The 11231-nt window shown below is 33.3% G+C and overlaps 1 protein-coding gene across 3 annotated transcripts; it reads right to left on the reverse strand.

The window, feature by feature from the left end:
• Nucleotides 1-801: 801 nt before the first annotated feature.
• On the reverse strand, nucleotides 802-10077 carry LOC112045611 (aldo-keto reductase AKR2E4-like). 3 transcript variants are annotated; one of them, XM_052886510.1, is made up of 7 exons: nucleotides 9919-10076; nucleotides 9093-9176; nucleotides 7515-7685; nucleotides 5452-5565; nucleotides 4360-4524; nucleotides 3522-3734; nucleotides 802-2679 (listed from the first exon to the last, which is right to left on the reverse strand). In XM_052886510.1, the coding sequence occupies exons 1-7, from the start codon at nucleotides 9955-9957 to the stop codon at nucleotides 2464-2466; spliced, it is 1002 nt and encodes a 333-aa protein (XP_052742470.1). In that variant the 5' UTR covers nucleotides 9958-10076; the 3' UTR covers nucleotides 802-2463. The 3 variants fall into 3 exon arrangements, with proteins under 3 accessions (XP_052742470.1, XP_052742474.1, XP_052742478.1); XM_052886514.1 differs by lacking the exon at nucleotides 9919-10076 and adding an exon at nucleotides 9440-9548; XM_052886518.1 differs by lacking the exon at nucleotides 4360-4524 and having other exon boundaries at nucleotides 9919-10077.
• Nucleotides 10078-11231: the final 1154 nt, after the last annotated feature.

Consider the following 11231-nt stretch of genomic DNA (forward strand, 5'->3'; position numbering starts at 1 on the left):
TCCATTTTTACATAAACCATTTTTAGTATTTCATTTAAAAAGTCACATATTAATATTAAAGAAAGTGCATACATTATAAACCAATAATTGTTAATCCTCGATAAAACATATAACTTTTTTCATTAAACTTGTCTGTAACGTCATATTGGCGTTTCTAATTAGTCGTCCGCCAATATAGTACTATAGTAGGAGAGCCGAAGAGGGGATTTCCGCAGTTACTCGAGCGCCGCAGTTAAACTTAAGATACTACTGCACGTTGTTGAGTACCTCTACGAAGTATGAGCTCTTAATATTGGTGGGTACGTTTAGGTAACCAAAAAAATTAAGTAACTTCAAAAATACTCATCCAGCATATATATAGCATATATACCTACTCGTATATACTTCAGATAAGTGTACGTAAAATGGATTAGTCTATAGCTAAAAGGTTGTGCATTTCAAAAATCTAACGATTTGACCGTTACGTAATGAAATTGGAGGGTTTCAAAGTTACAAAATAAAACCCTTACACAAGCGCGGTTAATTTTGTAAAATAATCGCTAATATTATCCAATAATTTCAGTAAGCCTTAGTACCTAATCAAAATTGCCTTTAATGTCTGCCTTTTTTCCCACCACTGAAAGGGAAATGAATATTTAACCATTATATTTCTTATTATTTAATCTACGAAATCTAATGGGTCCCCATGACGCTTTGGTAACTGCAAATTTACTATTCCCAAACACACGAAGCCAACTCTATGAGATGAGGCTTTAATTTATATTATGCGCGAAAAATAATAATTGCCTTATTAACTTGGGATCAGTAAGATTTATCTTTAATAACAAGCTTAGTTTCAATGTTCATTAGTGTAGTACGCTAAACATACAATTACGCAATAAATATACTCGTATATATATACCTAAAGGTTAACAATTATTATTCCCTAGAGATTAAAGATTTTCTTAACCCACTTTTTAGTCATTAATAATGTTAGACCTCTAACATTGATCTCATTGGATTCTATTTCTTTCTTCTCGAACCCTTTCTGTTCTGATGCCTAATTATGGTCACTTTTAATGGTAACAAAATTTGGGTCCTCACATTTGGACCCTGAGCTCTCATTGAGATAAAGACTATGAGCAAATTTCAACGACATTTCGGTCTTCATTTTGAGGGAATTTTTGTTTTTTTTCTTGTTTGAAGAACCACTTTTATTTACGATTTATGTCCGAAGTACCTAGATAATCCATTAATATAACTGAATGAAAACTGAGATGTTACAATCTGATAAAGTCGTGTCCAAAAAAAGTTACATATGTACCTACCGACGTGTGGTCTGACAGACCACTCAGGATCTTATAAAAATCAAAACTCGCCGAAATCGCACGCGCCGATACACTCACTATCCTAAAAATTTCCAGGCGTCAGCCCGAGGGGTACAGAGGAGAGCGGGAGAAATGGTCATCGCTGACTCATGTCACTTTCTTAAATTAACAATCAAGACGTCTGTCAGACCACACGTCTACTACTTAACGCTTAAGATTGAGTCAATGCTTTTGACTCAATGTCAAAACTCAAAAAAACTCAATTTGATTTGACGTTTTGTGGTTGTGAAAGTATTTTGATTACCTAGTAGGTAATTATAACTGACTGTGACGTCACCCGGGTCTCAGCTGAAAATCAGCGCTGGGTATTGCTTTTCTGCGATGAACGGCCAATGCTGGTTAAGGCCCTTTCTGTTTGGTGTCACAGACAGTCATATAATATTTTAGATAGGATGTACTGTTTGTGACACTAAAAATTAATAAATTTATTTTCTTTCTGTCTTCTTCTTTTTCTTCTTTTTTCTAATATCGGACTCTTACAAAATTGCCGTTAATAATGTACAACACATTTATATTTTATTAATAAACATACATCCATTTAATTTAACTAAATGTACATATTATGTCTAATAAAAATAAAAATTAAATAGCCACAATTGCATATTAAATGCAATTGTATAATTACCAACAATATATTTTGTGCCACATCATTGAGCGTGCAATAAAATACCAATTTATGCTAGTAAAATGGTTTTCATCAGTTACATGGAAATTACCTACTTATATAAATAATAGTATAACATTTTGCAATGTTAATTAATGAAAATATATTTACCAAACAATTTTCATGTTTGTCTTTCACCAATCTTATTTTTTAATCGACTTCAAAAAAAGGAGGAGGTTATGAATTCGTCGGAATCTTTTATGTATTCATCATATTCAACCAGATTTTTGCATATTCTGTTGGTTTATTTAATTTTATTACTTAATAAAAAATAATATATTCTATTCTATTTAATCTAGAAATTGGGGAAAAAGATATATTTAAAAATATACTATTTCCAGTTTACTGTTTTATATCCTTATCCTTTATTATTATTAATAAAGCTTTATTTCCACGGTAGCAACAATTGCTACAATATTAAATCATTATTGATTAATTATTTAAAGATGTTTTAAAATCTACATTAAATATATATTCAGACATAGCGTTTAGTTGTTTTATTTTTAAGAAGTACACTTTTTCATTTCGATTGAAGTCATTGATAAGCCTTATTTCCTGTTCGTTAAGGTTGAAGTCAAAAATGTTTATATTTTCTTGCAAATGAGACTGTATTACTGATTTTGGATTTATAATTAAACCACGATCAATCTGAAAGAGATAAAATTACTTGTAAATTTATACAACTTACAAAATCTATTGGCAAGTTAATAAACAAAGGATATACAATTTTATATAATGTACCATCTGTATACATATGTATAATGAAGTACATATTATAAAATTATCATCATCATTATCAACCCATATTCGGCTCACTGCTGAGCTCGAGTCTCCTCTCAGAATGAGAGGGGTTAGGTTAGGCCAATAGTCCACCACGTTGGCCCAAAGCGGATTGGCGGACTTCACACACGCAAAGAATTAAGAAAATTCTCTGGTATGCAGGTTTCCAGGTAAGAGAGCCGTGATAGCCCAGTGGATATGACCTCTGCCTCCAATTCTGGAGGGTGTGGGTTCGAATCCTTTCCTGGGCATGCACCTCCAAATTTTCAGTTCACGTGATATTTAAGAAATTAAATATCACGTGTCTCAAACGGCGAAGGAAAACATCGTGAGGAAACCTGTATAAAATTATATATCCATTGTAATGTAAAATAGGTAATAATGACCTATTCAAAGAAGTTGTAGCGAGACAACACTATTTTTAATTATTGCAATATTTATTTCTTCATCTATTCCATTTTTACTGACTTTTTATTCTTTGTGTTTTACAGTTATTTAAATCCATCACTCTACTACACTACCAATTCAGTGATGTCATAAAAAAAAAACCATTTTGCAAATTAATATTTTTCAAAAAACCCAGGATCAACTAATAAAAATCTTGAGATTTGGGAGATAGAGTGCAAACACTTCTCCAAAAACAACCGGTACAACGAATGAAATTGCCGCTCAGAACCAGAAGAAAATAGAGAAAAAAAAAACCACATTACCAAATAACGTAGAGTTATCTGTGCAGTGCTCTTGCTGTATTTCTCAGCTAGTTCCTTCATCAAAGTGTTGTCAGGTGTTGGAGGTGGTTTTGGGTCTACATCCGGTCTGAAAGGTCGGGGTACAAAGAAGCCGAATGGCGCATATGCTGACACTGGTATGTTCAGGCTTTGACAATATGCTACTAAATCCAGGTTAGTGAATGTTGGATTAATCTGAAAATTGAAACAAAGTGAAAATAATAATAATTTTGTAATATTTCTATTTAGTTTTTTTTTTATTAAATTCTATTTTGTTATATTCTAGTTAGATATAAAAATTAATAGATTTGTATTTTTGATTTGAAAAATAAATTTGTAAAAATAAATTTGTATTTTTGATTTGAAAAATAAAACTGAAATTACTACATTTCATATTTTCAATTTTATAAGATTCAGACATTGACCTCTTATAATAAAGGGACGCACAATCATGTAGAGAATTTCACTTAAAGCTGGCCAATTTTGCTTTGACAGTTTTAGAATTATTGGCAAAGAAAATTATACCTAATGGCCTTTAAATATAGTCCATCAATAAAACCCCATATTCAGAGCAAATTTACCATTAAGGATTGAGTTTAAGGTTGAATTTGCAAATGCAACTACTTGAATTGAGTGCCAAGAAGTTGTGTTTGGCACTCATTGAGTGGGGAAATTTTTTGGTCGCTGATTGTGCATTCACTTTTCAATAGAAGATCGATGGATTCCGAAGACAAATAATAATTTATGTTATAGGTACAACGTGCCTTATTTTTAATTGTTTTAATTGTTGAAAGATACACTACTGAGAATATCTACTTGCCTCAATTTCATTAACCGCAGGTCGTATTTCATTAAATGTTAGAAGGCGATTTATTTGGGTACTATCGAAGTTTGATACGCCAATAGACTTGGCCAAGCCGACCTTCTTGACTTCCTCCATGCCCTTCCAGACGTCCACTACGTCATATGCAACTGTATAGTTAAGCTGAAAAGCCATGATAATTTTATACTATAGATCGGTTACGTACCTACAAAATTACCGTAAAAAGTAATCCGAATAATAGGCTATAACAGCGCACACAAGCACAATTTTATCTTTAATTCCATTATATATTTATGTATATTGTGGAATTTGTACACTTCCTGAACACACAATTTGAGATCTGTTGACCACAACTAACATTGAGATGTGGAAATTTCCTCATTTTTCATGCGCTACTAACATATTAACAGTATTTAACATCATTGTTGAAAGGTATAAGATAAATATTAACACTGTAGATTGTATATAAAGTGCTTAGAATGGAAATAGGCTAGTTGATATATTTTTTAATTGTCTTAAATAGTGCGTTATCGTTGATTGAAAAAAAATAATATTTTTTGAGACGTGATTACATCAAAATTTTAGTTCTTAAAATATTTTTGACAATACGAACCAAAACGCCTATCGGCCATGATGGTCTATATTTCAACTGTTTCATGACGTCACTATAACAAATCTCTTACAACAGAGTGTTTGAAGTTTAGTAACAGTATTAATTTCGCATAGTAATACTACTAGATATTCTTTTTTTTTTCTTTACAAGTTAGCCCTTGACTACAATCTAACCTGATGGTAAGTGTTGATGCAGTCTAAGATGGAAGCGGGCTAACTTGTTAGGATGAGGATGAAAATCCACACCCCTTTCGGTTTCTACACGGCATCGGACTGGAACGCTAAATCGCTTGGCGGTACGTTTTTTCCGGTAGGGTGGTAACTAGCCACGTCCGAAGCCTCCCACCAGCCAGACCTGGACAAATTAAGAAAATCTCAATTGCCCAGCCGGGGATCGAACCTAGGACCTCCGTCTTGTAAATCCACTGCGCCACGGAGGCCGTCAAAGTTTACTTTAGTAAATAATATACAACTTACCGCATTTAAAGGGCAATGGATCAGAAACAGGTCAACGTAGTTTAACTTAAGACGACTAAGCGATGCTTTGAAGGCTTCTAAAACTTCATCGCCCTTAACCACACGTAGGTCTAGCTGCAAGTAGGTACAGTTTAACAATCTAAATATGAACTTCGAATGGTAAATTAATATTTTTAACATAAAAATGGAACCGAATTCGAAGACGTATTTCAGTATGTTTTTAACACAAAATTATTAGTGAACCGATTTTCATAAAAATTAAATGAAATCAATCTGAAAGTATGCTCTTTCAAACAAAAAACGAATTTTCAAAATTGGTTAGGTGCTAGATGATGTTGAAGAATGAAGATATGAGGTAACTTAAATTAAGAAAAAACAGTAAAAAAAATATATGCGTCGAATTTAAATTTATTTTTTAGTTAGCGCTAGCTAGGTTTTTGAGCCTGTTCATATTTTCTAATAACTCTTAATAAGTCCTTTCATTTGATACCCATATTGTAGAAAAGCATTAAAAATAACGATTCCGCCATCTTGGGTGGTCCCATGGTCATATTGGATGAAGATATCTACTTCAAAATTGAGCTCAAAAAATCCACTGTACCATAATATAGGAGAACATATTATACATTGCAAGATAAATAAAAGCTTTTAAAATACATACCTACAATCGGTACAATAATAATAAATAGTGTTGTAACAAGGTTGTCCCGCAGTTTTACCAGTGTAGTATTTGTTCCCGGGGAAACATTTTGATAAAATACGGCTTGTATTACTCGCTGATAATGTAGCTTTCTAGTGGTTGAAGAACTTTTAAACTCGGTTTTTATAGTTTAGCCGTGAATGCTTAATCAACTATTGAAAGTAATGATATTTATTTCTTTTAAATGCTGAAAAGCTGGAGGTGCATGCCCTGGACTATATACTATACCGAACCTACGCCGTCCGGAATCGGAGACAGACTGAGTTCAGTGGAGGGAGAAATCCACTGGGTTATCTCGTTATGGATGAATAGATGTAATTAAAGATTTATTAAACACTAGTGGACCCGGTCAAGCTTCGCTTTGACTTATGTGCACATCTTCCCTATCCCTACTCTACACTACTCTACCCATACCATACTTACCCCTTGACTCTTAAACGGGAACTTTGTATGGGAAATAGAAAAGGGTTGTTTTTATGGTTTTCCCGGCAATTATTCTAATTTTTCTCACCTTTTAAACCTTCCCTATACCTCCACGAACATTTGAAGACCAAGATAAGATAAATCCGTTCAGCCGTTCTCGAGTTTTAGCGAGACTAACGAACAGCAATTCATTTTTATATACATATAGAAGATTAGCGGACGCCCGCGATTCGTCCGCATGGAAATCAATGTAAACTTTCAAGCCCTATTCCACCGCTTTTATTTCGTGTTTTTTTATGATTTATAAACAAATTTTTACTCTAAAAATGAAGGACTTTCCATACAAATTATTAACCCCTATTTTACACCATTTTTATTTTATTTTCGTAATAAAAAGTATCCTATAATCCGTATTATGGTCTTAAATCGTGTCAAGTTGCATTTGAATTCATTAAGTAGTTTCAGCGTGATGCCCGGCCAAGAAAATCATTGACAGACAGACAGATCGAAAAATCGAAAAACAATATTTTTGGCTTCAGTATCGATTATATAATGCCCTCAAAATTATCTTCAACGTACAGATTTTGCGTGATAGCCCAGTGGATATGACCTCTGCCTCCGATTCCGGAGGGCGTGGGTTCGAATCCGGTCCGGGGCATGCACCTCCAACTTTTCAGTTGTGTGCATTTTAAGAAATTAAATATCACGTGTCTCAATCGGTGAAGGAAAACATCGTGAGGAAACCTGCATACCAGAGAATTATCTTAATTCTCTGCGTGTGTGAAGTCTGCCAATCCGCATTGGGCCAGCGTGGTGGACTATTGGCCTAACCCCTCTCATTCTGGGAGGAGACTCGAGCTCAGCAGTGAGCCGAATATGGGTTGATGACGACAGATTTTGACCTGTTACAGTTTTATTAAAAGTAAAGATCTCAACTTACTTTAGTGGTTATAAACAGCTCTTCTCTAGTAGCATATCCCTTTTGTACAGCATCAGCAATTCCCTGGCCTATATATTCTTCACTGCGGTAGTAAGCTGCGGTATTGATATGTCTGTAGCCAGTTTTTATAGCTGTGATTACTGTTTGGGTTAGTGACTCTCGTTGGTCATTCTGAAACATTTATAATACTTTTTAACAGGTATGTTTTTGGTGGGATAATATTAACTAGAAGTCAACGACTTTGTCCGCTTGAGATTCAGTTTTTCACAAATACCATGGCAATTATACGTAGGAACCATAGATCCGGTATCCGTAGAACATTTTTCACAGGTACTTTTTCGTGAGTAACTTCATCTCGATGAGACGATTAACTTTTTTATTTTTTGATTTTGATAGATAACTGGATTACCAGGAAATATTGAAAAATTGCTTGACATAGCGGTAGCACTGCCGCCTAGTCGAGCAATAGACAAGATTTTTTAATATTGATACTTATGATCACTATAGGATGTTGTTAGGTTAGCTAATTACGTAATAACTTGAGCGGAAGGTCCCATAATTACCGACTGAATAAAGTAACCGACTTGGTATTACATGGATCTCACAACTTTGATTGAAGTTGCGAAAATGTGACCCAAAACCATTCAGAATGTTTGCAATACAGAGTAACAAACATCCATATAAACTTTCACGTTTATTATATTTTCATATTATCCATATTAAAACTGGTATCATATTTTAATGTAATTTTCCGTTAGTTTTATTAATATGCAAAATATTTATTACAATACAAACGTAATATTGACGTCCATACATGGACATAAAAAGTTATACACAAACATAAAAAAAAAGTAAAGAAAAGCCTATTTTTAAACAGATACAGTTAATATTATAGCTGAAAATATGCATGTTCTATGGCAGTAAGTTAGATAACAGCTACAAATGGATTTAACTCGTGCGAACTTTGGAAGTATTAAATACCTCCGTCTGTTCTTTCACCGTGTTTCTTTGAAACTGAACTATTGTTTGAAATTATAATGAAATCTACACATTAGGTTTCTCAGTAACATTCCATCTGGGAAGTAATTTTTTGTGTACAATCTAAAAGCAGATCTGAACAATATGAGTTCTTTTGTTATCGATGCGTTGGCCGCTTTTAAATGTTTATGTTTTAATAAATAGTGTAGGAAATAGTAGTCTGTGACGGATATGACGTCGCTCGATCTCGTGTTGGCTTCAGTGTGCTCGTGGCGTTCGAGCCGTCCACATCTCTTGTTGCGTAATTCTTTATGGGTTACTTAGGATAGGCGAGGAGAGTGACTTGAGTGGAAAAGGGGAGTGTTTGTATACTGTCAAAGGATCCTTTAATCCTACACACATCGTTCACAAGTACGTGACTCCACTCAAGGTCATTCTCTGTCATTCTAGGGTCTTATTTTGGTTACAGTTTGATTTGTTAATTAAGTTGTCCTGACAAGTGTTGTGAATCATAACCTGTGTTCGACATTACTTTTCTTATATTTGTTATCACCTTTGAGTCCTATAATACTTTTAAAACTCGTAGTGCCTAACACTTACCGGCATAATTGTACCAAGAGCTATCATAGGTATTGCATTTCCATCATTTAATTGTAAATTTGGAACAGACGTTAGAACCGGCAACTGTAAAAAAAAAAATCATAAGGCTGAGGCCTCACTACGATTTTTTTCAGCAAGCGATTAATCGCTACAACCGCGAACTCGCTTGAAGCGCGCACACCACGATTAAAAATCGCGAAATTATTCGCAGTTTGAAGATGCATTTCAAGGTAGCAAGCTCTGATAATACGAAATAGAAAAAAAAGACGTCAACGCAAATTTCAAAAATATTGGATCCATATTGATGCAAAGTAGTGTCATATATAGCTGGTATTTTCTGTACTTACACAATTAATTTTTTTTTAAATAAACTTTCATATTCTGGTTGGTTAAAACAGGTAGATTACATGGATAAAATTGCGCGCCAACGCTCTGCTCTGCAAGACAGCCTACCGAATACTGGCCAAAAATAAAAAACCGCCTGCGGTTAACGCTAGTGCGTGCGCGTCAACTAAGTTCTATAGATTACAAATTTTGCTGTGGTCCTTAACCGCGAGTATTTTTTAACAAATCACGGTTTTAAAATCTGTCGCAGGAAAAAACCGCAGGTGCGGCCGCTTGTATTAGTTTTCTAGGGGCACAAATTCATGCGATTAAAAACCACAGCGGTTTAACCGTAGTGCGACCTAGGCCTAACTCAGATCACTACTTAATATTTTTATGACCTAGAATGATAAATTACAACAATTTAATTATAATTATAATTAACAGCAGCTACGTGATAATTAATTATTAATTATAGTAAATATTTTATACTGTCACTCACTATCCACAATGTAAATATATTTAACAAAATAATTAACATTATTTATAACTTTTTAAGCAAGGAATGAAATACAAATTCTTCTTTAATAGCAAAATTCAAACTGCATTTTAAACCTAAAGCTTTTTATTTTATAGCATAATTATTACACAAAACCTTAAACGTAGGATTTATTACGTAGGTACTTGTATATAATAGGTCATGAATAAATAATGTATGAAAAATATTTTGCTAAATATATTATAATATGCAAATAATAAAAATTAATATAATCTTACATTTGATTTTTTGTCATAATTATTTAAATATATTTTAAAGCAAAGTTTGTTAGAAAAATATGATTTAAAAATTTATAATTGTTTTTAGGGTTCTATAGTCCACAAGGAACCTTTTTAATTTAGTTTGAAAATTGCATACAAATTCCGTTGTTGATTAATTAGTATGACGTGATGGGTAGCAGCGACAGTGATTGCACCATAATTTTGTGGCAGAGGAAACACTGTGAGCAGGTCCCAGGACTAGTTACTTTGGGAGTAGGTTTAAGGGATCCTTTCAGAATGCATAAACACTCACCTTCCCTGCCCGACATGTTCTCTATGCCTACACTAAACAATTTATAATAAAAAATAATTACACCACAACATATTATTGCACAAATCGCTACCGCGATTGGAAGCGTAACGGTATATACGCTGCCTAACAAACAACTGAACTCAAATCAACAAATACCCTCTTATTTATACCTCCACAATAACATAAATAAATAAATGTTAATATTACATAAATAATAAATGTTACCTGTAATCGAGAAATTTGTAACATAAGATTAAGTTGTAGGTAAGATAACTCAGAGTCTGTTAGAACTAGAAAGCTGAAATTTGGCATGGGTATGTATATTACATACGTCTGCAAATGCTTACGGTACAGTAAGTACGGTCTACCCCATTTTGTGGGGTATCGCTATCGGTATTTTTGTGAAATAAGTTAAAAGTGCTAATTTAATATACGGAATCCTACAATGCGCGTGGTCCGACATGCACTTGTCCGGTTTTATTTACATTTATTATCATCTGTTTTTCCATCCATAACAATATAATTGCATATTAAATAACAATAATAAGATTTTATTTGATAATATTTGATTTTAATAAGACGTATTTTTTCATACGGATCTGTAAATTATTTTAAGTAACACTATATTTTAATATTTTTATCATCAACCCCTATTTTTAATACTGAAAAGGCAAAACAACGTTTATCGGGTCAGCTAGTAATATTTTATAAAGCTGAAGAGTTTGTTTGTTTGGTTGTACGTT

The sequence above is a fragment of the Bicyclus anynana genome, chromosome 2 (genome assembly GCF_947172395.1).
Source record: "Bicyclus anynana chromosome 2, ilBicAnyn1.1, whole genome shotgun sequence".
Taxonomy (NCBI): Eukaryota; Metazoa; Arthropoda; class Insecta; order Lepidoptera; family Nymphalidae; genus Bicyclus; species Bicyclus anynana.

Bases quoted from the DNA above. Each gene is read 5' to 3' on its own strand.
- LOC112045611 (XM_052886510.1), bottom strand. From the start codon at position 9,957: ATGTTAATTATTTTGTTAAATATATTTACATTGTGGATA. The intron at 5,566-7,514 runs GTAAGTTGAGAT...ACCTACTTGCAG, and splicing joins AGCTGTTTATAACCACTAAA to CTAGACCTACGTGTGGTTAA. The intron at 4,525-5,451 runs GTAAGTTGTATA...ATGGCTTTTCAG, and splicing joins TCCATTGCCCTTTAAATGCG to CTTAACTATACAGTTGCATA.